The sequence below is a fragment of the Echiichthys vipera genome, assembly GCF_963691815.1.
Source record: "Echiichthys vipera genome assembly, chromosome: 23".
Classification (NCBI taxonomy): Eukaryota; Metazoa; Chordata; class Actinopteri; order Perciformes; family Trachinidae; genus Echiichthys; species Echiichthys vipera.
This window is the reverse complement of record NC_139848.1, coordinates 420,979-446,605: the sequence shown is the minus strand read 5'-3', so window position 1 is coordinate 446,605 and position 25,627 is coordinate 420,979. Positions and strand designations below refer to the sequence as shown.

The 25,627-nt window shown below is 43.7% G+C and overlaps 2 protein-coding genes across 2 annotated transcripts in view; one reads left to right on the top strand and one right to left on the bottom strand.

The window, feature by feature from the left end:
- The window catches only part of LOC310964819 (kalirin-like), a gene marked incomplete at its 5' end in the record, with an annotated part of 40,929 nt that extends 25,283 nt beyond the window's left edge, over nt 1–15,646 (bottom strand). Inside the window, 19 exons of the mRNA XM_083938097.1 lie at nt 953–1,050; nt 1,135–1,331; nt 1,414–1,561; nt 2,660–2,712; nt 2,846–2,968; nt 3,058–3,132; nt 3,241–3,357; nt 3,452–3,574; nt 3,689–3,781; nt 3,870–4,004; nt 4,135–4,266; nt 4,815–5,006; nt 5,090–5,212; nt 5,312–5,633; nt 5,711–5,934; nt 6,114–6,306; nt 6,393–6,507; nt 6,616–6,690; nt 15,592–15,646. Of these exons, the coding sequence (XP_083794223.1) occupies nt 953–1,050; nt 1,135–1,331; nt 1,414–1,561; nt 2,660–2,712; nt 2,846–2,968; nt 3,058–3,132; nt 3,241–3,357; nt 3,452–3,574; nt 3,689–3,781; nt 3,870–4,004; nt 4,135–4,266; nt 4,815–5,006; nt 5,090–5,212; nt 5,312–5,633; nt 5,711–5,934; nt 6,114–6,306; nt 6,393–6,507; nt 6,616–6,690; nt 15,592–15,646 (2,593 nt within the window). The remainder of the gene's footprint in view (nt 1–952; nt 1,051–1,134; nt 1,332–1,413; nt 1,562–2,659; nt 2,713–2,845; nt 2,969–3,057; nt 3,133–3,240; nt 3,358–3,451; nt 3,575–3,688; nt 3,782–3,869; nt 4,005–4,134; nt 4,267–4,814; nt 5,007–5,089; nt 5,213–5,311; nt 5,634–5,710; nt 5,935–6,113; nt 6,307–6,392; nt 6,508–6,615; nt 6,691–15,591) is intronic.
- A 174-nt stretch (nt 15,647–15,820) lies between these two features.
- iqcb1 (IQ motif containing B1) lies at nt 15,821–24,907 on the top strand (the record flags this gene model as incomplete). Its single annotated transcript, XM_083937956.1, has 13 exons — nt 15,821–15,971; nt 19,555–19,726; nt 20,844–21,031; nt 21,450–21,549; nt 21,689–21,861; nt 21,942–22,042; nt 22,135–22,253; nt 22,383–22,449; nt 22,575–22,650; nt 22,753–22,916; nt 23,096–23,233; nt 23,315–23,471; nt 24,657–24,907. The coding sequence occupies 13 exons, from the start codon at nt 15,821–15,823 to the stop codon at nt 24,905–24,907; spliced, it is 1,857 nt and encodes a 618-aa protein (XP_083794082.1).
- Nucleotides 24,908–25,627: the final 720 nt, after the last annotated feature.

Sequence of the window (25,627 nt, the reverse complement as noted above, 5' to 3'; positions counted from 1 at the left end):
GACTGGTCTAATTCGCTTAGAGACTTCTAGGACCCCCTCATGACCATTGGAGTAATGAAAGCCCTCCGATCATTGGGTCCCCTTAAGTGACTATTCCTCAAGAACCTCTAAAACCCTTTAGTTATCGAAACCACGGCTGGAACAAACTGAAAGACACAACGAGGTCCCTCCAGGCCCCCAGACCCCTGTCTGTTACTTCCTGAGATTTCTTGGGGAGCAGGAGAACCATCTCAAAGATCACTAGAACCCCCTCAAAGACCACCACAGCACTATCAAGGATCTTCAACTTCAAGAACCCCCTTTGGAAGCATTTGAAACCTCTGAAACTCCTTCAGGAAGAACTGGAAACAACCCAAGGACCACTGGAACCCACAGTAGAATAGAAGAGAAATACTTTATTGATCCAAAGCTGGGAAAAAGACTCCTCCTTTAAGGGTGTCTCCCCAGGAAAGACCTCAAGAACCCCCTCAGGAACCTCTGAACATCTCCAAGGAGCACTAAAAATGACTTGAGGACCCCTGGGACGCACAAATCCTGGAGCCTTACAAAGAGCCTGGATATTTCTTAGGAGTCAGTGGGACCCTCTCAAAGATCACTAGGACCGCTGCAGAACTGTACTTTTTGAAGGAGGAAACCGAACCATAACGACGACCTGGACAAACGAGAACATTCACAGGCCTGAAGGAGGAAGCACTTCAGGGACCACATGAACCCTCTTCCGATCTCCCACCTTCATTACCGTTGTAATCACTTGAAACTGTTAAGTAACTCTTCAATGACCTCTAGAACCCTTTCAAGAACCCCCAGAAGAACGAACCCACTCGTGGAAGGCCCCCATCACTCATCTAGTCCCTTTCTCCTTTCTTTTTCCGTATATTATTTAGGTTCCATCGTTCAAATCCATGGGGGATTTTTCCGTTGATATGCAGGAAGGTACAGGGCGGGCTCTTACCGGATGCCTGGACCTCTGTGATGTACTGCTGAAGGTCGTGACCTTGCTGGATGACCTCATAGATCATGTTGTTCATAGCCAGCCTTCGCTCCATGTGCCTGCAGATGGAGAAATCAATCAATCAAAGCCTGACGTGGTCTTTTTGATGTGTCAGGATGATGTCATCACACTGGTCGGTTTACCTGTGGATGCGCTGCTGTGCTAGCGTTAGCACCTCGGGGCTCGCCTCCACCATCCGGGACTGGCCCAACGCCATCTTGTCCTGGCCAAGCTTGTCCTGGTTTGTGTCAGGTAGCCGCTGCATTGCTAATTTCTCCGCTGAGAAGTCCTGGGACTGTTTCTGGAGGTCCTGCTTCCAGGCGTCCATTTCCCCCGTCACCTAGGAAACACGGTCACAATGAATGTACCCTCGACGCTGTGAGGGACGTTCAATAAACCATAAAGACACACAACAACAGTACCTCCAGCGTGCACTGCTGCAGGATGCGGAGCTGCAGGTAAACATCCAGTCGGATCTTCCTCTGGTGGAAAAGTTCCTCCAGCTGAACGTGAGCCTCCTCCAGCTGCTGCAGCACCGTCTCCACGTGGGCCACCGAGCTGCCCTGGGGCCTGAAACAAACGCACCCAAAAGGGTTAAACAAAACCCGACCACATGGAGAACAGAAACAAGAAAACAAACGCACCCACACGGGCTACCCGAAAAAACAAACGCACCCACGGGGGCTACCTGAAAACAAATGCACCCACACGGGCTACCTGAAATCAAACGCACCCACACGGGCTACCTGAAAACAAACGCACCCCCACGGGCTACCTGAAAACAAACGCACCCCCACGGGCTACCTGAAAACAAACGCACCCACACGGGCTACCTGAAAACAAACGCACCCACAGGGGCTACCTGAAAACAAACGCACCCCCACGGGCTACCTGAAAACAAACGCACCCCCACGGGCTACCTGAAAACAAACGCGCCCACACGGGCTACCTGAAATCAAACGCACCCACACGGGCTACCTGAAAACAAACGCACCCCCACGGGCTACCTGAAAACAAACGCACCCCCACGGGCTACCTGAAAACAAACGCGCCCACACGGGCTACCTGAAATCAAACGCACCCACACGGGCTACCTGAAAACAAACGCACCCACACAGGCTACCTGAAAACAAACGCACCCACAGGGGCTACCTGAAAACAAACGCACCCACACAGGCTACCTGAAAACAAACGCACCCACACGGGCTACCTGAAATCAAACACACCCACACGGGCTACCTGAAAACAAACCCACCCACAAGGGCTACCTGAAAACAAACCCACCCACAAGGGCTACCTGACAACAAACGCAGCCACATGGGCTACCTGAAAACAAACGCACCCACACGGGCTACCTGACAACAAACGCACCCACACGGGCTACCTGACAACAAACGCAGCCACAAGGGCTACCTGACAACAAACCCACCCACAAGGGCTACCTGACAACAAACGCAGCCACATGGGCTACCTGAAAACAAACCCACCTACACGGGCTAACTGAAAACAAACGCACCCACACAGGCTACCTGGAAACAAATGCACCCACACGGGCTACCCGAAATCAAACGCACCCACACGGGCTACCTGAAAACAAACGCACCCACACGGGCTACCTGAAAACAAACGCACCCACAGGGGCTACCTGAAAACACTCTCTGTGTGTACCTGAGTTGCAGGATGAGGTCTTCTCCTTCCCGGATGACACTCATCGCAGCTTCCTGTGGGTTAGGGTTAGAGTCAGGGTTAGTGCGAGGGTTAGAGGGGCGGGGTCAGAGGTCAGAGGTCAGCAGGGGGGTTGTTAGGTTATGAGCAGGGGAGGCTGCAGGTCAGAGGTCAAAGGTCAGCTGGTACCTGTGTGTTGGCCTGTTGCTGCTGCTGCTGACTGATCAGAGCCTGAAGAGCCTCGACGGTGTCGGGACAAACACAGAGATCTGAGGACAGCTGCTTCTGGAGGCCGTCCATCCACACGGACAGCTGAGGAGGAGGAAGTGTGGTCCATTATCGTTCATCAAGTATTTATGTTTATATATTCATACAAACATGTGTGTGTGTGTGTGTGTTACCTCCTTGGTGTGTGTGTAGAAAGACACAGCCAGGTCCAGCAGCAGCTTCCTCTGCTCCACCCGCTGGATGAACGCCTGCAATTAAGGAACATTATGCCTTTCACAATAAAAGCATTCTAGGCTGTCTACTGCCACTAACACAACGCTTCTTGTAGCTGCCTTTCAGAATAAAAGCCGTCCTACCTGCATGCGTAGCTCCAGGTCTCTGGCTGCCTGGTAGATCTCCTCCTCCTCACACTCTCCAGACTGAGCCAGCTGATCCGCCGCCTCCAGAAGCTTCTCTGCGTTAGTGTAAGTGTTCTGACACACACACACGTTTAATTTAGTTTAATTAATAAACAAAGAACAGCTGATCTTTGTTGTTGTTGTTGTTGTTGTTGTTGTTGTTGTTTACCTGTGCGACCTGCTGGAAGTCGTCGTGGCGTTTCTGCAGCGCCCTCGCTCGGTGCAGAGACTTCCCCACGCCGCTGTGTTTGTTCAGGAACACCTCGCCGTGCTGCTCCACCCAGTCCAGCACCTGAGAGACAGACAGGTTACTTCAAATCTGAATCTTTACATTAATATTAGACTGGACAAGAATCTCAGCGCTAATGTGAGTCAGGATCAGGATCAGGATCAGGATTTGTCGCACCTGTCTCACATCCTGCTGAAACACACACAGCTGCAGGCGCTGGTGCAGGCGGAGTTTACGGTGCTGCCACGCCCCCTCCACCTCATGATGACCCTGGAAACGACATCATTCACGTCAGTCCACCTGTGAGTGTCTCACCTGTCTCTCTGTCAGATGTGAGACATGTTGACCTGAGCCGTACCTGCATGACCTGGTGCAGGACTCCCATGATGCCGTGCGTGGCTGCAGTGAAGTCTGGTTGGGTCGCCGAGTCTTCTGAGTCGGTCACAGGGCAACGCTGGAGAACGTCCAATAAGGCTTTACCGCTCTCACTGACCTGCAGACAGACAGGTGGACAGACACACAGGTGGTTAGATGGACAGGTGGTTAGACAGACAGGTGGACAGACGGACAGGTGGTCAGACAGACATGAGGACAGGTAGACAGGTGGTCAGACAGACAGGTACCTGTGTGTAGTTTGCAGAGATCTCCTCATTCAGTTCCTGGTGTTTCTTGGTCGCCGCCTCCAGCTCTGCTGTCGCCGACGGCAACGGCCCTTCAGAACACGCCTGAACCCACCCCTCGACCCTGAGCAGGAACTGGACAGACAGACAGGTACAGTGGACACACAGGTACACAGTCAAACAGGTAGAAGAGTAGACAGACAGGTAGATGTCCACAGGTAAACAGTCAGGTAGACAGAGAGACAGGTGAGACAGGTGTACAGGTGTAATAGAGGTGAGAAAGGTGTAGTAGAGGTGGGATAAGAAAAAAAACGCACCCACACGGGGTACCAAGAAACTAAACGCACCCACACGGGGTACCAAGAAACTAAACGCACCCACACGGGGTACCAAGAAACTAAACGCACCCACACGGGGTACCAAGAAACTAAACGCACCCACACGGGGTACAAAGGAATCAAACGCACCCACACGGGGTACCAAGAAACTAAACGCACCCACACGGGGTACCAAGGAATCAAACGCACCCACACGGGGTACCAAGAAACTAAACGCACCCACACGGGGTACTAAGGAATCAAACGCACCCACACGGGGTACCAAGGAATCAAACGCACCCCCACAGGCTTCCCTTAAGGTGAGACAGGTGTAGTAGAGGTGAGACAGGCAGTTGTATCACTCACCTGCTCCGCCCCCTGGTGGAAGCCGGTAGCCATGGCGAGCGTGTTGCTACGCTCCTCCAGCGCCGCCGTCAGGGACTTCCAGTCTTCCTGTAACCGTGACGACACCATGGCGATGCGCTCCGCCCCATAGTGACCGGCCTCTGCCAGCCTGGCCGCCACCGTGACCACGCTGTCAACGTTCACGCTGCCGTTCTGTTCGGAAACAAAGAGTTCAGGTGTTTCTACACACACACACACACACACACACACACTCACACACACACACACACACTGACCATGCAGTTGGCGGTGAAGTGCTGGTGTTGCGTCTGGAGGTCGATGGCGTGCTGGTGGTTCTGCCCCACCTCCGCCAGACTCTGCACGAACAAGTCTTTACTGTGAGCGATCCACTCGGACATCTGCGACACAAGAGGACTTCAGTAACCACGAGGACTTCAGTAACCATGAGGACTTGTACTTCAGGCTTTACCCGTGTAACAGCTGAACTCTGGCGTTACCTTGGTGGCGTCCTGCTCAAACAGGTGCAGCTGCAGCGCCTGGTCCAGGTGCAGCTTCCTGTCGCCCCAGCTCTGCAGCAGGTGACTGCGAGCCGCCTGCAGCCGGTCCAGCAGAGACGAAACCTTCGGCGCCACGCTCTGGAAGTCCGCCCCGCCTGACAGCCAGCTGCCGTGACTACTGCCGCCGCCTCCTTCGGTAGGGGCGTCACCGTGGGAGGGGACCAGACGCATGCGTTGGAGCAGGCTCCGCCCCTCTCTCTCGAGGGCATCTACCGGTGCCGTGGCGATGGTGTTACGGAGACGAGTATGTTCCTCCAGAAGTCTGGTGAGAAAGGATCAACGTAAACAAACAGAAACTAAATACTCAAGTTAAGCTCTGTGACCTCATCACTGACTCACTTGCGGGCCTCGTCCACGTCCTGGGGCTCTGGTATGCGGTTCAGCCCGGCCTCCAGCTGCTCCAGCTGGGCCAGCAGCTGCGTGGCGGCCCCCGTGAACTCCTCCAGACCCAGACGCAGCTCGGTCCACTCCACGTGGTCGTACTCCAGCGAGCCGCCGAGGTCAGCGGTCAGCTGGGAGGGGTCGACGAGCCGGGACAGACCCTCCACCGACACCAGGCTGGTCTGAGGAGACAGTTAGCATTAGTGCTGCAGTTAGCATCAGAGCTACTGTTAGCATCAGTATTTCAGTTAGCATTAGTGCTACAGTTAGCATCAATGCTGCAGTTAGCAACAGTATTTCACGTAGAATCAGTGCTACAGTTAGCATCAGTGCTACAGTTAGCATCAGTTAGCATGAGTACCTCGAAGCTGAGCTTGGCGCTGCCCAGGTTGGTCTTGTGTTTCTGCCAGAAGGTGTCGGGCTTGATGAGCAGCGCCGTGTGGATGTTGGAGGAGAAGGACTCCTGCAGCGTGCGGAGAACCGGCTTCACGCTGTCCCACTTACTGCCGCGCATGTCCACGACCACGGTGAAGCCCCGGGCACGCACGTCCTCGCTAGGAGACGGAACAAACGCGTTAATATGGCGAGAACACGAATCAAAACCATGAGAAAAACAACGTAAACGACGGCGCGGCGTCACCTGGGGACGGTCGCCAGGTAGGTGACCAATCGGCTGAGGTCTTCCTGCTTTATTCGATCATGATTGGTCCTGGCAGGGAAGGTCAGGATCGGTCCGCCACGTTTGTCCCGCCCACCTGTAACAAACACTGTGGGTTAAACTCTCACCAGGACCAAAGTGGGCCAAAGTGGGCCAAAGTGGGCCAAAGTGGGCCAAAGTGGGCCGAAGTGTGCTGAAGCTTTACCCGACACGAAGGCCACTTTCTCTCTGAGCACCGTCAGGACGTCGACCGCCCGCACGCTCTCGGCTTTACCAGAACCTGAGACACAGAGCAGACACACACACACACACACACACACACACACACACACACACACACACACACACACGCGTTTCATTAACACATAAATAACAAGAACATGAATAAAACACTTCAGTCCTCCAGTTTCATTCAACAGGAAACTGAAAGTATTACAATAACGATGATGAGACGGCGTCTTCTGTAGGAAAGACTCAGTAGAGAATCAAAGGTTTGTCTTTATCGCTAACGTTAGCTCCTTTGTTAGCGTTCGTCCCGTGGTGAACATTCAGTCTGGGCCTTTTTTATACTTTATTTTCATTGTTGTTGCACAAACACGTGAAACACAATCACGGCACAAAACTTAAATAAGTCAATTATAAACAAAGTAAAACAATACCAAAGTGTATCTTCTTCTAATCGTCGTCATGATTTCATTTTCAAACATCGATCACAGAAACATTAAAAAGTGCGTCGTCATGGTTACGCTTCAACCTCATCTTTTTTGACTCAAAAACATCAAAGGACTTCCACCGCCACAACCAGCCAATCAGGCTTCAGAGGTGTGTGTGTGTGTGTGTGTGTGTGTGTCGGATCATCCTGCACCGCGGGAAGAAGCTAATCCAAGACACACACACACACACACACACACAGACAGACACACACACACACACACACACACACACACACACACACACACACTGAGGGCTTTAACAAGCCACATTAGCGCCTCGGTGAGCAGAGACAACCCTCAGAGAGACGAGCGAGTCCTTCACTCGTGTCCTTGAACGCCCCCCCAGGAGGACACATATGCCCCCCAGGACACATCTGCCCCCTCAGGTCATGGTTCATCTTTACGGTTCAACCTCACGGTTAATCTTTACGGTTCGTCCTCATGGTTCATCTTTACGGTTCATCTTTACGGTTCGTCCTCATGGTTCATCTTTACGGTTCAACCTCACGGTTCATCTTTACGGTTCGTCCTCATGGTTCATCTTTACGGTTCGTCCTCATGGTTCATCTTTACGGTTCGTCCTCATGGTTCATCTTTACGGTTCAACCTCACGGTTCATCTTTACGGTTCGTCCTCATGGTTCATCTTTACGGTTCATCTTTACGGTTCGTCCTCATGGTTCATCTTTACGGTTCAACCTCACGGTTCATCTTTACGGTTCATCCTCATGGTTCATCTTCACGGTTCGTCCTCATGGTTCATCTTTACGGTTCGTCCTCATGGTTCATCTTCACGGTTCGTCCTCACGGTTCATCTTTACGGTTCATCCTCATGGTTAATCTTTACGGTTCGTCCTCATGGTTCATCTTTACGGTTCATCCTCATGGTTAATCTTTACGGTTCGTCCTCATGGTTCATCTTTACGGTTCGTCCTCACGGTTCATCTTTACGGTCCGTCCTCATGGTTCATCTTTACGCTTCGTCCTCATGGTTCATCTTTACGGTTTGTCCTCACGGTTCATCTTTACGGATCGTCCTCACGGTTCATCTTTACGGTTCGTCCTCACGGTTCATCTTTACGGTTCGTCCTTACGGTTCATCTTTACGGTTCGTCCTCATGGTTCATCTTTACGGTTCGTCCTCATGGTTCATCTTTACGGTTCGTCCTCATGGTTCATCTTTATGGTTCATCCTCACGGTTCATCTTTACGGTTCATCTTTACGTTGCATCCTCATGGTTCATCTTTACGGTTCGTCCTCATGGTTCATCTTTACGGTTCGTCCTCATGGTTCATCTTTACGGTTCGTCCTCATGGTTCATCTTTACGGTTCGTCCTCACGGTTCATCTTTATGGTTCGTCCTCATGGTTCATCTTTACGGATCGTCCTCATGGTTCATCTTTACGGGTCGTCCTCATGGTTCATCTTTACGGTTCGTCCTCATGGTTCATCTTTACGGTTTGTCCTCATGGTTCATCTTTACGGTTCGTCCTCATGGTTCATCTTTACGGTTCGTCCTCATGGTTCATCTTTACGGTTCGTCCTCATGGTTCATCTTTACGGTTCGTCCTCATGGTTCATCTTTACGGTTCGTCCTCACGGTTCATCTTTACGGTTCGTCCTCATGGTTCATCTTTACGGTTTGTCCTCATGGTTCATCTTTACGGTTCGTCCTCACGGTTCATCTTTACGGTTCGTCCTCATGGTTAATCTTTACGGTTTGTCCTCATGGTTCATCTTTACGGTTCATCCTCATGGTTCATCTTTACGGTTCGTCCTCATGGTTCATCTTTATGGTTCGTCCTCATGGTTCATCTTTACGGTTCGTCCTCACGGTTCATCTTTACGGTTCGTCCTGATGGTTCATCTTTACGGTTCGTCCTCATGGTTCATCTTTACGGTTCGTCCTGATGGTTCATCTTTACGGTTCGTCCTCATGGTTCATCTTTACGGTTCGTCCTCATGGTTCATCTTTACGGGTCGTCCTCATGGTTCATCTTTACGGTCTGCCTCATGGTTCATCTTTACGGTTTGTCCTCATGGTTCATCTTTACGGTTCGTCCTCATGGTTCATCTTTACGGTTCGTCCTCACGGTTCATCTTTACGGTTCGTCCTCATGGTTCATCTTTACGGTTCGTCCTCATGGTTCATCTTTACGGTTCATCCTCATGGTTCATCTTTACGGTTCGACCTCATGGTTCATCTTTACGGTTCATCCTCATGGTTCATCTTTACGGTTCGACCTCATGGTTCATCTTTACGGTTCGTCCTCATGGTTCATCTTTACGGTTCGTCCTCATGGTTCATCTTTACGGTTCGTCCTCATGGTTCATCTTTACGGTTCGTCCTCACGGTTCATCTTTACGGTTCGTCCTCACGGTTCATCTTTACGGTTTGTCCTCATGGTTCATCTTTACGGTTCGTCCTCATGGTTCATCTTTACGGTTCGTCCTCACGGTTCATCTTTACGGTTCGTCCTCACGGTTCATCTTTACGGTTCGTCCTCATGGTTCATCTTTACGGTTCGTCCTCACGGTTCATCTTTACGGTTCGTCCTCATGGTTCATCTTTACGGTTCGTCCTCATGGTTCATCTTTAAGTAGACAGTGTATTATAAACGTGTGTGTGTCACAGTGACTGAGATCCTAAAATAGCTGCAGATGAACTTGAGTTCGTCAGGACGCAGCGACGACGTCACAAACACGCTTCACCACGAGTCTCATCCACGACCCAGAAAGACGTCAGTCACACAACACACACACACACACACACACACACACACACACACACACACAGATCCAGAACACACACACACAGATCCAGAACACACACACACAGATCCAGAACACACACACACACACAGCTCCAGAACACACACACACACACACACACACAGATCCAGAACACACACACACACACAGATCCAGAACACACACACACACACACAGATCCAGAACACACACACACACACAGATCCAGAACACACACACACACACAGAAAGAGATCAAAGAAGCAGCAACCGCTCATTAAGGGCTTTAAATACTGTTATAATGTTACAATGTTGCCAAACATGATCACAACAAATAACCACGAAGCTTAACCAGGTAGCTTAGTTTAGACTAAACCTAACCTTTAGTCTAAACCTAACCTTTAGTTTAGTCTAAACCTAACCAAGTAGTTTAGTTTAGTCTAAACCTGACCACGTAGTTTAGTTTAGTCTAAACCTAACCACGTAGCTTAGTTTAGACTAAACCTAACCAAGTAGATTAGTTTAGTCTAAACCTAACCACGTAGCTTAGTTTAGTCTAAACCTAACCACGTAGCTTAGTTTAGACTAAACCTAACCAAGTAGATTAGTTTAGTCTAAACCTAACCAAGTAGATTAGTTTAGACTAAACCTAACCACGTAGTTTAGTTTAGTCTAAACCTAACCAAGTAGATTAGTTTAGTCTAAACCTAACCAAGTAGTTTAGTTTAGTCTAAACCTAACCAAGTAGTTTAGTTTAGTCTAAACCTAACCACGTAGCTTAGTTTAGACTAAACCTAACCAAGTAGTTTAGTTTAGTCTAAACCTGACCACGTAGTTTAGTTTAGTCTGAACCTAACCACGTAGCTTAGTTTAGACTAAACCTAACCAAGTAGATTAGTTTAGTCTAAACCTAACCACGTAGCTTAGTTTAGTCTGAACCTAACCAAGTAGCTTAGTTTAGACTAAACCTAACCAAGTAGCTTAGTTTAGACTAAACCTAACCAAGTAGATTAGTTTAGTCTAAACCTAACCACGTAGCTTAGTTTAGACTAAACCTAACCACGTAGCTTAGTTTAGACTAAACCTAACCAAGTAGATTAGTTTAGTCTAAACCTAACCACGTAGCTTAGTTTAGACTAAACCTAACCACGTAGCTTAGTTTAGTCTAAACCTAACCAAGTAGTTTAGTTTAGTCTAAACCTAACCCCATAGCTTAGTTTAGTCTAAACCTAACCAAGTAGTTTAGTTTAGTCTAAACCTAACCTTTAGTCTAAACCTAACCACGTAGCTTAGTTTAGTCTAAACCTAACCAAGTAGCTTAGTTTAGTCTAAACCTAACCACGTAGCTTAGTTTAGTCTAAACCTAACCACGTAGCTTAGTTTAGTCTAAACCTAACCAAGTAGTTTAGTTTAGTCTAAACCTAACCCCGTAGCTTAGTTTAGTCTAAACCTAACCAAGTAGTTTAGTCTAAACCTAACCAAGTAGCTTAGTTTAGTCTAAACCTAACCAAGTAGTTTAGTTTAGTCTAAACCTAACCCCGTAGCTTAGTTTAGTCTAAACCTAACCAAGTAGTTTAGTTTAGTCTAAACCTAACCAAGTAGCTTAGTTTAGTCTAAACCTAACCAAGTAGCTTAGTTTAGTCTAAACCTAACCAAGTAGCTTAGTTTAGTCTAAACCTAACCAAGTAGTTTAGTTTAGTCTAAACCTAACCAAATAGCTTAGTTTAGTCTAAACCTAACCAAGTAGTTTAGTTTAGTCTAAACCTAACCAAGTAGATTAGTTTAGTCTAAACCTAACCAAGTAGTTTAGTTTAGTCTAAACCTAACCAAGTAGTTTAGTTTAGTCTAAACCTAACCAAGTAGTTTAGTTTAGTCTAAACCTAACCAAGTAGTTTAGTCTTAACCTAACCAAGTAGCTTAGTTTAGTCTAAACCTAACCAAGTAGTTTAGTTTAGTCTAAACCTAACCAAGTAGCTTAGTTTAGTCTAAACCTAACCAAGTAGTTTAGTTTAGTCTAAACCTAACCAAGTAGATTAGTTTAGTCTAAACCTAACCAAGTAGTTTAGTTTAGTCTAAACCTAACCAAGTAGTTTAGTTTAGTCTAAACCTAACCAAGTAGATTAGTTTAGTCTAAACCTAACCAAGTAGTTTAGTTTAGTCTAAACCTAACCAAGTAGTTTAGTCTAAACCTAACCAAGTAGCTTAGTTTAGTCTAAACCTAACCAAGTAGTGTAGTTTAGTCTAAACCTAACCACGTAGATTAGTTTAGTCTAAACCTAACCAAGTAGATTAGTTTAGTCTAAACCTAACCAAGTAGTTTAGTTTAGTCTAAACCTAACCACGTAGCTTAGTTTAGTCTAAACCTAACCAAGTAGATTAGTTTAGTCTAAACCTAACCAAGTAGTTTAGTTTAGTCTAAACCTAACCACGTAGATTAGTTTAGTATAAACCTAACCAAGTAGTGTAGTTTAGTCTAAACCTAACCAGGTAGATTAGTTTAGTCTAAACCTAACCTAGTAGTTTAGTTTAGTCTAAACCTAACCAAGTAGTTTAGTTTAGTCTGAACCTAACCAAGTAGATTAGTTTAGTCTAAACCTAACCAAGTAGTTTAGTTTAGTCTAAACCTAACCAAGTAGATTAGTTTAGTCTAAACCTAACCAAGTAGTTTAGTTTAGTCTAAACCTAACCAAGTAGCTTAGTTTAGTCTAAACCTAACCAAGTAGTTTAGTTTAGTCTAAACCTAACCAAGTAGCTTAGTTTAGTCTAAACCTAACCAAGTAGTTTAGTTTAGTCTAAACCTAACCAAGTAGATTAGTTTAGTCTAAACCTAACCAAGTAGCTTAGTTTAGTCTAAACCTAACCAAGTAGATTAGTGTAGTCTAAACCTAACCAAGTGGTTTAGTTTAGTCTAAACCTAACCAAGTAGTTTAGTTTAGTCTAAACCTAACCAAGTAGTTTAGTTTAGTCTAAACCTAACCAAGTAGTTTAGTTTAGTCTAAACCTAACCAAGTAGTTTAGTTTAGTCTAAACCTAACCAAGTAGTTTAGTTTAGTCTAAACCTAACCAAGTAGTTTAGTTTAGTCTAAACCTAACCACGTAGCTTAGTTTAGTCTAAACCTAACCAAGTAGTTTAGTTTAGTCTAAACCTAACCACGTAGTTTAGTTTAGTTTAAACCTAACCAAGTATATTAGTTTAGTCTAAACCTAACCACGTAGCTTAGTTTAGTCTAAACCTAACCAAGTAGTTTAGTTTAGTCTAAACCTAACCAAGTATATTAGTTTAGTCTAAACCTAACCAAGTAGTTTAGTTTAGTCTAAACCTAACCAAGTAGTTTAGTTTAGTCTAAACCTAACCACGTAGCTTAGTTTAGTCTAAACCTAACCAAGTAGTTTAGTTTAGTCTAAACCTAACCACGTAGTTTAGTTTAGTTTAAACCTAACCAAGTATATTAGTTTAGTCTAAACCTAACCAAGTAGATTAGTTTAGTCTAAACCTAACCAAGTAGTTTAGTTTAGTCTAAACCTAACCAAGTAGTTTAGTTTAGTCTAAACCTAACCAAGTAGTTTAGTCTAAACCTAACCAAGTAGATTAGTTTAGTCTAAACCTAACCAAGTAGTTTAGTTTAGTCTAAACCTAACCAAGTAGATTAGTTTAGTCTAAACCTAACCACGTAGTTTAGTCTAAACCTAACCAAGTAGTTTAGTTTAGTCTAAACCTAACCAAGTAGTTTAGTCTAAACCTAACCAAGTAGTTTAGTTTAGTCTAAACCTAACCAAGTAGTTTAGTTTAGTTTAAACCTAACCAAGTAGTTTAGTTTAGTCTAAACCTAACCACGTAGTTTAGTTTAGTCTAAACCTAACCAAGTAGTTTAGTTTAGTTTAAACCTAACCACGTAGATTAGTTTAGTCTAAACCTAACCAAGTAGATTAGTTTAGTCTAAACCTAACCAAGTAGTTTAGTCTAAACCTAACCACGTAGTTTAGTTTAGTCTAAACCTAACCAAGTAGATTAGTTTAGTCTAAACCTAACCAAGTAGTTTAGTTTAGTCTAAACCTAACCAAGTAGATTAGTTTAGTCTAAACCTAACCACGTAGTTTAGTTTAGTCTAAACCTAACCAAGTAGATTAGTTTAGTCTAAACCTAACCAAGTAGTTTAGTTTAGTCTAAACCTAACCAAGTAGTTTAGTTTAGTCTAAACCTAACCAAGTAGTTTAGTTTAGTCTAAACCTAACCAAGTAGTTTAGTTTAGTCTAAACCTAACCAAGTAGATTAGTTTAGTCTAAACCTAACCACGTAGTTTAGTTTAGTCTAAACCTAACCAAGTAGATTAGTTTAGTCTAAACCTAACCAAGTAGTTTAGTTTAGTCTAAACCTAACCAAGTAGATTAGTTTAGTCTAAACCAAACCAAGTAGATTAGTTTAGACTAAACCTAACCAAGTAGTTTAGTTTAGTCTAAACCTAACCAAGTAGATTAGTTTAGTCTAAACCAAACCAAGTAGATTAGTTTAGTCTAAACCTAACCAAGTAGATTAGTTTAGTCTAAACCTAACCAAGTAGATTAGTTTAGTCTAAACCTAACCAAGTAGATTAGTTTAGTCTAAACCTAACCAAGTAGATTAGTTTAGTCTAAACCAAACCAAGTAGATTAGTTTAGTCTAAACCAGGTTCCCAGGTTTCCTCCCACACCTCGGCGGTCTTTTGATCACCAGACGGCGGTAGATGAGGGCTTGGTGGTGAATAGGTGAATAGGTAAACAGGTAAATCGGTGAATAGGTAAATGGGTAAATGGGTGAATAGGTGAATAGGTGGATAGGTATATAGGTGGATAGGTGAATAGGTAAATAGGTGAATAGGTGAATAGGTGGATAGGTGAATAGGTAAACAGGTAAATGGGTGAATAGGTGAATAGGTGAATAGGTATATAGGTGGATAGGTGAATAGGTAAACAGGTGAATAGGTAAATGGGTAAACAGGTAAATAGGTGGATAGGTGAATAGGTGAATAGGTGAATAGGTGAATAGGTAAATAGGTAAATAGGTGAATAGGTGAATAGGTAAATAGGTGAATAGGTGAATAATTAAATAGGTGAATAGGTAAATAGGTGAATAGGTGAATAATTAAATAGGTGAATAGGTAAATGGGTGAATAGGTGAATAATTAAATAGGTGAATAGGTAAACAGGTGAATAGGTGAATAGGTAAATAGGTGAATAGGTGAATAATTAAATAGGTGAATAGGTAAACAGGTGAATAGGTGAATAGGTGCAGAACATTTCCAGGATATTTGCTCACTTTGCCGGGAAAACAACCTAAACCTCCTGGTGTGCCAGGACGTGTTTGGACCCTGCAGGGGTCCCTGAGGGGGCCCTGGGTCGGCCCCCGTGCCCCAGGTTGAAAACCGTGTCCCGGTGCTGTTGCTATGGTTACCTGCAGGTGGTTACTACACCTTCAGTTTTGGTGATGAGGGGCCTTTAATTGATGCCTGTCAGCCAATCAGAGAGCTGCATTTCTTTTGCATTAATGCGACTGAGGCCTACCCACAATGCTCCTCGGCAGGACCCCCCACCCCCAACACACACACACACACACACACACACACACACACACACACATTCTCTGAGTCAATGGGCGGATGTGGAGGCATCATGGCGACAGCAGCTCACACACACACACACACACACACACACACACACACACACACACACACACACCCTACCTGCCGTCGCCAGGCCGTCCGGGCCCGCTTCTGCTGCTCCCTCCCCCGGGTTCATGCTCCTCCTGTGTCCGGTCACCGTCGCTCTCTCCGGTGCTCCTCCCCGTCCTACCGGCGCATCCCCGCGGCTTCACATGCGCGCGGGTCGGTGCAGCTCCGGTTCGGTCCGTCAGTGGTGCATCCTCCTCCTCCTCCTCCTCCTCCTCCTCCTCCTCTTCCTCCGCTGATGATGATGGTGGTGGTGGTGATGAGGAGGATGGTGACGGTGTTCTCCCGTTACCGTGATCCCGCGCGGCCTCGCATCACGTCTCCCGGTCCCGGTGCCGTTCTTCCCGTGTCCCCGGTGCGTCTCTGTCCTCCTGCCGCCGGTCCACCAGCGGACGGTCGGTGGGTCGGTGTGTCTCAGGGCGCATGCGCACCGGAGAGAGAAGGAGAGAGGGAGGCTGCAGCTGCTGCACCGACACACACACACACACACACACACACACACACACACACACACACTCACACACACACACACACACCCCGCCTCTCTCCGTTACTATGAACACACAGATCCCGTTAACGTGACGGTTCTGACGTCATCAGCGTTTTGACTTTTGATCGTTTTTGTTCGAATCAGAAATTTAATTGATTTCTTATTTTATATTAATTTAATCTATATTATTATATTTTTATTAGCTTTTATTTTATTATTCAAATAAAACATCTATTTTTAATAATTATCATATATTTTATTAGTTTATATTAATTTATTCTGTGTTATATTTGTATTTATTAATTTTATATTTATTTATTCTATATTATTATAATTTTTATTGTTTTATATTAATTTAGTGTGTTATAATATTTGTATAAGCGTCAATTTTATAATTTAAATAATTAATCTATATTAGTTTATATTTATTAATTTGATGTGATAATATTGTTATTAGGTTTTATTTTAATATTTGACATTTGGTGTTTTTAATTCTGTATTTTAATATTAGATTAAAATATTAAAATATAGAATCAAATGCAACAAGATAATATATAATATATCATTTTACTGTATCTACACTTATATTTTTATTCTATATTATAATATTTTAATCTAAAGAGGGAAAACAACATTATGAAAGAGTGAATAAATTAATATTTGTATTATTAATAAACTCTGAAAACACGGAGCAGCAGCGCCACCCAGAGGACGAAGCAACGAACTGCAGCTGTATTTTATATTATTTACGTTTTTATTTAATGTCATAAAAGATGTTTTTGAATTTAAAAATAATATTTAATCAGCTGCGTTTTAAATATATATATATTTATTATTTAGACTTTCTTTTATTTAAAAACATATATTTAATATTTTTATATTAATCGTTAATGAAGCTGTGGAACTTTGAACTGAAGGAAAATATAAATATATATATTCATTATTTATTTAATGTCAATTTAACTTATTTTTCATCAAAAAATAATAATAAAAAAAAATTCTTTCAATATTAATAATAATTTGAATTTGAAATATATATATATATAATTTATTTATTTATATAATAACAATAAAGCCGTTTTTAATACAAAAAATATATTTTAAAATTATTCTAAAATTAAATGTAAATAAAGATGTTGAACTTTGGACTGAAGAAAATACACATTTATATTTATTTATTATTTATTTATTAATTAATAAATGATTTGACCCGCGCCACTTTGGTGCAGAGGCACGCGCTGCGGCTGCGTGATGACGTCACGTTGCCGTAGAAACAAGAGCGTCGCTGCTGAAGGCTAACTTTGCTAGCTAGCGTTAGCTCCCTAACCCCGGTGATTCTCGGAGCTCAGACGCGTTTTTATTCTTGTTTTTATAAAAATAAACACTTTTAAAACGTAAACGAGTCCGCGTGAAGGTCCGTGAACCGGCGGAAGACACGGTTTAACCCGGTTACTGTTCGGTTTGAGTTCCGGTTATGTTTAGTTAGTTAAAGTTAGTGCGTTAGCTTCTGATGCTAACAGGTGTTACACTCAATTCTGTCACCCGAGCAAAAGCGTCACCGCGTCTTTACAGGTGAGACGGAAACAGCTTAAACTCATCAGCGTCATCGATGGTTTCTACCTTAAAATCTAGAATATTCTGATTTATCTGAATTTATGAAGCATTTAAATAAACGGTACCATTTTAATTCATTTTATTTTATTATTATATTTTTCTAAATCAGTCTTAATTATTTAAAACGTATATTTTTGTGTTTTTAAAAAAATAAACAGCTTTTAAAACACTTTATTTACAGTTATATTTATTTGTACTATTTAAGTTAATTTTATTTTAATATTACATTATTCTTAATCAGTTTGAATTATTTCAAAAGTACATTTTTGTGTTTTTAAATAATAAACAGCTTTTAAAACACTTTATTTACAGTTATATTTATTTGTACTATTTAAGTTAATTTTATTTTAATATTACATTATTCTTAATCAGTTTTAATTATTTCAAAAGTACATTTTTGTGTTTTAAATGACTACTTTATTTACAGTTTTATATTTATTAGAAATATATTCATCTAATATTACATATATATATATATATATATATATACATATATATATATATATGTATATATATACATGTATATATATACATATATATATATACATGTATATATATACATGTATATATATACATATATATACATGTATATATATACATGTATATATATGTATATATATATACATGTATATATATATACATATATATACATGTATATATATATACATGTATATATATGTATATATATATACATGTATATATATATACATATATATACATGTATATATACATATATACATGTATATACATGTATATATATACATGTATATATATACATGTATATATATACATGTATATATGTATATATATATACATGTATATATATATACATATATATACATGTATATATATACATGTATATATATGTATATATATACATGTATATATATACATGTATATATATATATGTATATATATACATGTATATATATACATATATATACATGTATATATATACATATATATACATGTATATATATATATATACATATATACATGTATATATATACATGTATATATATGTATATATATACATATATATACATGTATATATATACATATATACATGTATATATATACATGTATATATATACATGTATATATATACATGTATATATGTATATATATACATGTATATATATGTATATATATACATGTATATATATACATATATATACATGTATATATATATATATATATGTATATATACATGTATATATATATATATATATATATTTGAAATGTGTATTTTTAAATCTGCAGTATTAAACTACATGTAAAAGAACAGTTCAGGAGTTAATTCCTTAAACATGATATTTCAGGATGTGTTGTTGTTGTGAGGCGGTGAAGGACTTTCTGTATCAGCTCTTTAATCCTTTAATCATTAAATCAAACAAATGTAATGTTTGTGTTGACAGGATGGAGCCGACGCAGCCGACGCAGCTGCAGACGGAGCTGACGCAGCTGCAGAGGCTGCTGCAGGACGGGGACCTGGACCTGGACCAGGACCTGGACCTGAACCAGGACCAGGACCTGGAGCAGAGAGTCCGTCTGCTCAACAGCTGCTTAAGCAGTGAGACTCAGTTCATCACTATTCTTTATTTTATTATTATTATTTAGATTTTAGATTTCACATATGATTTATTATGTATTATTGTCATCACTTTATATTTATTTTATTATTATAACATTTTTTATAATTATTATTTATTTTCTCATCAATTATTTTCTGTATTTCTGACCTTTTTTTTCCTTATTTTGTTTTGATTTCTCATCATTTTAAAATGATTTATTTATTATTTAGATTGATGTTATTGTCTTAAATCTGACGTCTCCTCCCGTCCCCTCCCGTCCCGTCCGTGTGCGTGTCCTAGAGGCTCTGAACGCGGCGGCGCTGCAGACGGACGGCGGCGGCGCCCTGAGCGGCGTGAAGAGTCAGCTGTATGTGAGCGGCGTCCTGAGTCACTGCGTCCTCGTCCTCTCTCTGGAGCCCAGGAGGCTGCGGGGCGTGTGGGGCGCCGTCGCTGCGCTCGCCACGCTCACCAGGTCCTCACCACCTCACCTCACCTCACCGTCACCGTCACTGTCACCGTTCACAGTCGTTACCACTGTCACTGTCACTGTCACTGTTCACAGTCGTCACCACAGTCACCGTCACCGTCACCGTTCACAGTCACCGTCACCGTTCACAGTCGTCACCACCTCACTGTCACTGTTACTGTTACTGTCACCGTCACTGTCACCGTTCACAGTCGTTACCACTGTCACTGTCACTGTCACTGTTCACAGTCGTCACCACAGTCACCGTCACCGTCACCGTTCACAGTCACCGTCACCGTTCACAGTCGTCACCACCTCACTGTCACTGTTACTGTTACTGTCACCGTCACTGTCACCGTTCACAGTCGTCACCACCTCACTGTCACTGTTACTGTTTACAGTCGTTACTGTCACCACACGCTTTTATTTTATTTGAATTAAAAAACGATGGCTTTGTATTTTAAAACATGAGTATTATGATTTATTTAAATGTATTAATTATTTAAATTATTTTAACTAAATAAGTTTAATTTTACACTTTTAATCTAAATAAGTTTTAATTATTTATTGAATTATTTCAAATATCAAAAACTATATTTAAATAAATATTTTTGTGTTTTTTTATAGATTAAAATTTTGAAAAATATTTAAATATTTTATAAACAGTTTTTAAGACCTTTATTTATTTATTTTACTTAGTAATTTTAAACCTTTTACATTTAAATTAAACCTTATTTATTTAAATATATATATTTATATTTAAAATTTGTATTTTTAAATCTGCAGTATTAAAATACATTTAAGAATAATCTCCATTTCCATTTCAACTGTTTAAATCTCTTTTAAAATGATTAAAAATAGTTTTAATGTCCTTTAAATGAATTAAAACATTTTTAATATTCTACATTTTTAAAAGAAAGAAAAGTTAGTATTTTAAACTGAAACGACTAAAGTGAGTTTCCTGTTTAATTATTGATCTTAACTGTTGTTTAATATTGTTTGTTTATGTTTAATATTGTTTGTTGATGTTTAATATTGTTTGTTTATGTTTAATATAGTTTGTTAATGTTTAATATTGTTTATTGATGTTTAATATTGTTTGTTTTCTTAAACATGTGTTCAGCTCCTGCTGTGTGGGGGTGGAGCCTGCGCAGCGTTCCCAGGCCTTCCATAGGCTGTTCCTGCCGTCACTCATGGACGCCCTGCTCTCATTGGCTGCTCAGCTGATGAGGCGGGACCAGTGTCTGTTCATGAAGGTGATGGATTCAGTGGATTGGCTGCTGAGGTCTCGCTCTGAGCTCACGTCCCAGGGTACAACACGCCACCTTACCACTGTACCACTGTACCACTGTACCACTGTACCACTGTGCCACCTTACCACTGTACTACTTTACCACTTTACCACTTTACCACTGTACCACTGTGCCACCTTACCACTGTACTACTGTACCACTGTACTACTTTACCACTTTACCACTTTACCACTTTACCACTGTACCACTTTACCACTTTACCACTGTACCACTTTACCAATGTACCACTGTACCACTGTACCACTTTACCACTGTACCACTGTACAACTATACCACTTTACCACTTTACCACTGTACCACTGTATCACTATACCACTTTACCACTGTACCACTTCATCACTTCATCACTTTATGTTACACACAAATTTAATCATTTATTACAAAGTTGAACATGTTTTTAATCTGTGTCTCTTCAGTTCTCAGCTCCGTTCACTACGAGAAGATCCAGATGTGTGAAGACGCCCGAGTGTCTCTGCTCTGCGTCCAGATGTGGATTCACACCTGCACCGACAGCAGGTGACAAGCACACGCACACACAGGCACGTACACACACGCACGCCCGCACACACACGCACACACACACACACGCACATACACACACATAAGCACGCACAGTTTTGGTGTTTTTATTGCTTGATTCTCTCCCTCTCTGCAGGGACTTCCTGTCCGGGTTGAGCGACGACTCCGTGCTGTTGCTGCTCAACGAGGCCGTCGGCCAATTAGCCGTCAGCTCTGACGCCTCAGTGGGCGGGGCTTCGGTCAGACTGATCCTCCTCATGGCCAATCAGCAGCAGCTCCGGGTGCAGCCCCTCCTCCTCAGATTCACAGGTCTCACCTGTTTATGTTTATATTATTATTGTTATTATTATGATCATGAAGGTCAGAGGTCAAGCTGTCTGTCTCTGCAGGACTCGACAGCCTATTGGACAAAGACTGGAGGGGGCGGGGCTTCGACCAGGAAGTGGATCAGCTGATTGCACTCATCCAGTCTGACAGGAGTCACCCTCGGGTCTGTGTCCCCATCCTTCTCTCCTCCCGTCCGTCTGCTGACCTCTGACCCCTGACCTCTGACCCCTGACCTCCTCCCTCCTCTGTGTGCAGGCGTGTCCTGAGCGTGTGCGGGCGGCGTGTGTGATCCAGGCGTGCTGGAGGTCGTATCAGACCCGACGCAGAGTGAAGAGTCTGAACCGAGCGGTCGGCGCGCTGCAGAGGAGATACAGGTGCAACCGCGGTGCCTTCAGGGACCTGTGGGACGTTCAAGGTCTCACTCTCTAACGTGTGTGTGTGTGTGTGTGTGTGTGTGTGTGTGTGTGTGTGTGTGCGCGTGTGTGTGTGTGTGTGTGTGTCAGGGCTCGGAGGAGGCGGCAGCAGCAGCAGGAGGCGGCGCAGCGATGTGACGAGGAGCTCAAGTATCAGGTAAATTAAATATGTAATGTAAAAAAATTATTATAATAGTAATAATAGATAAAATCTCTATTGTGTGTGTGTGTGTGTGTGTGTGTGTGTGTGTGTGTGTGTGTGTGCGTGTGTGTGTGTTGCAGGTGTGTGTGAGGCGTCAACAGGCGAGGAGGGAGTTCCACCAGAAACAGAGACGACTGCTGCAGCTGCTTCCTCCTGGTACACACACACACACACACACACACACACACACACAGGTGCGTCGTCGACACATTGTAATGTATGTGTAATGTGTGTGTGTGTGTGTGTGTGTGTGTGCAGACCAGGTGCAGTCGTACCTGCAGGCGTGCGAGCGGCGAGCGGCCGTGGTGATCCAGAGCGTCTGGAGAGGCTTCAGAGAGCGACGACGCTACGACAACACACACCGACACACACTGAGACACACACACACGCGACAGCAGGCTGCCAGCACGCTGCAGAGAGCGGTACACACACACACACACACGCTCACACAGGGACACACACACACACACACACGCACTCACACAGACACACACACACACACACACACATAAACACACACACACACACACACACACACATACTCAGACAAACACACACACACACAGACACACACACACTCACACACTCGTTTCTCTCTCAGGTGCGTCGTTTCCTGCAGAAGCGGCGAGCAGCGAAGGCCCCGCCCCCCTCAGGGTTCTGGATTGGTCAGGAGGGTTTGACGGACAGCCGGAGGGAGGAGCTTAGGAGACAGGTGGAGGAGCACGTCGCTCTGCATCCTGTGAGGCTTTACACACACTCACACACACTCACACACACACACACACACACACCTTACCCATGATGCTTTGCGTGTGTGCAGTCGTCCCACCTGTCCCGTCAGGAGCTGGAGCGTCTCCATGACGACGTGCAGCTGCTGCTGCAGACGGAGCTGCAGACGGGAGACGAACGGAGGAGACGAGAGACGAGAGAGGACGCTCTGCTGGCTCACACACACACACACCTGCAGCTGCTCCGAGGTCTCACACACACACACACACACACACACACACACACACACACACACACACACACACACACACACACACACACCTGCAGCTGCTCCGAGGTCTCACACACACACACACACACAAACACACACACACACACACACACACACACACACACACACACACACACACAGTAAATTGCAGAGACCCTGAGCATCATGTACCATCATAGGTAAAGGTGTTTGCGGTGTTCAGCACTGTTCTTAAGGGCCCCCTCCCACTGTGCCTCCGTGCCGTGCCCCAGCACGTGTCACGGCTAAAGTCTGGTTCCTTTGACCAGTGTGAGTGCAACCGTACCACGTCTAGGAGCGGCACGCTTGCCGTCCACGGCCCGTTTGGGAGAGGTGGGCTTTAGTAAAGCACGTTTGCACGTGTACGAGCACGAGCGTGCGCACGTGTACGAGCACGAGGCCTACGGCGGTTCTGAGGTCATTTCCTGTGCGCCTGTTGGGACGTAGAAAAAAGAAGGAGGGACCATGCGCGGACATTTCAAACAATGGCGGTGAAAGGTTCACGTTGGTGTGATGCGGAGGTGGAGTGTTTACTGCAGATTTGGTCGATGAAAAGATTCAAAAACAGTCGACAAGACGCACAAAAACTCCGAGGTCTACGGAAAGATCTGGAAACAAAGCCACGCATCGCCATGACGTCATCAATGCGTGTGACGTGTTACGGCGTGATGACGTATAGGCAGCAAGAAGCATTCTCCGAGGCCCAGGTAGTGTGAGTACAAACGGGCCTGGAGGGGGGGACAAGGACCCTAAAGCACGGGGCACGGGACGGAGGCACAGTGGGAGGGGCTCTAACCTGTGACGGACGCACAGTGGGAGGGCGCTCTAACCTGTGACGGAGGCACTGTGGGAGGGCGCTCTAACCTGTGACGGACGCACAGTGGGAGGGCGCTCTAACCTGTGACGGAGGCACAGTGGGAGGGCGCTCTAACCTGTGACGGAGGCACAGTGGGAGGGCGCTCTAACCTGTGACGGAGGCACAGTGGGAGGGCGCTCTAACCTGTGACGGAGGCACAGTGGGAGGGCGCTCTAACCTGTGACGCACAGGAAAAATAAACAATAATAAATAATGTGATGAATAATTAAAACATGAATAAACAAAATAAGACGTCTTTCCTTTCTCCGCCCCCCCCCCCCCCCTCAGATGCCCCGCCCCTCTCTGTCGTCACGGCGACCGTGGCCGCCTCCTTCCTGAGCCCCTCTGGTTCCGTCGCTGCTCGCGCTCGAGACGCCCACAATGCAGCGCTGCAGGCGAGCAGGCTGCCGTGGTGGAGGACGCTCGGGGACGCGGCCCCGGGCGGCGGCGAGGACTCCTGTGGCCCCGCCCACCTGCAGGAGCTGGAGGCGGAGCTTGGAGGACTGTTTGTAGGGGGGGTCGGGGGAGTCGGGGTTTGACCTTTGACCTTTGAGACTAAAGACGCAAAAATTCACCGTGAAGCTTCAATAAAAAAACGTTTTTTTAACGGTGGTGTTGTTTTTTTACTTTTAGCCAACTATCAATGCTAACTTAGCTAACTATCAATGCTACTTTAGCTAACTATCTGTTTCTGTAGCTAACTATCTGTTACTTTAGCTAACTATCAATGCTAATTTAGCTAACTATCAATGCTACTTTAGCTAACTATCAATGCTACTTTAGCTAACTATCAATGCTACTTTAGCTAACTATCAATGCTACTTTAGCTAACTATCAATGCTACCTTAGCTAACTCTCTGTTAGTTTAGCTAACTATGACTTTGAGCTAACTTTTTGTTACTTCTTTCTAACTATCAATGCTATGTTTAGCTAACTCTTACTTTTAGTGAACTGTTTTTGTTACTTTTAGCTAACTGTCAATGCTAGTACTAGCTAAGTATTTGTTGCTTTTAGCTAACTTATACTTTTATTAAACGGTTTATGTTACTTTAAGCTAACTATTCACTGTTATTTTTAGGTAAATATCTGTTACTTTTAGCTAACTATCAATGCTACTTTAGCTAACTATCAATGCTACTTTAGCTAACTATCAATGCTACTTTAGCTAACTATCAATGCTACTTTAGCTAACTATCAATGCTACCTTAGCTAACTCTCTGTTAGTTTAGCTAACTATGACTTTGAGCTAACTTTTTGTT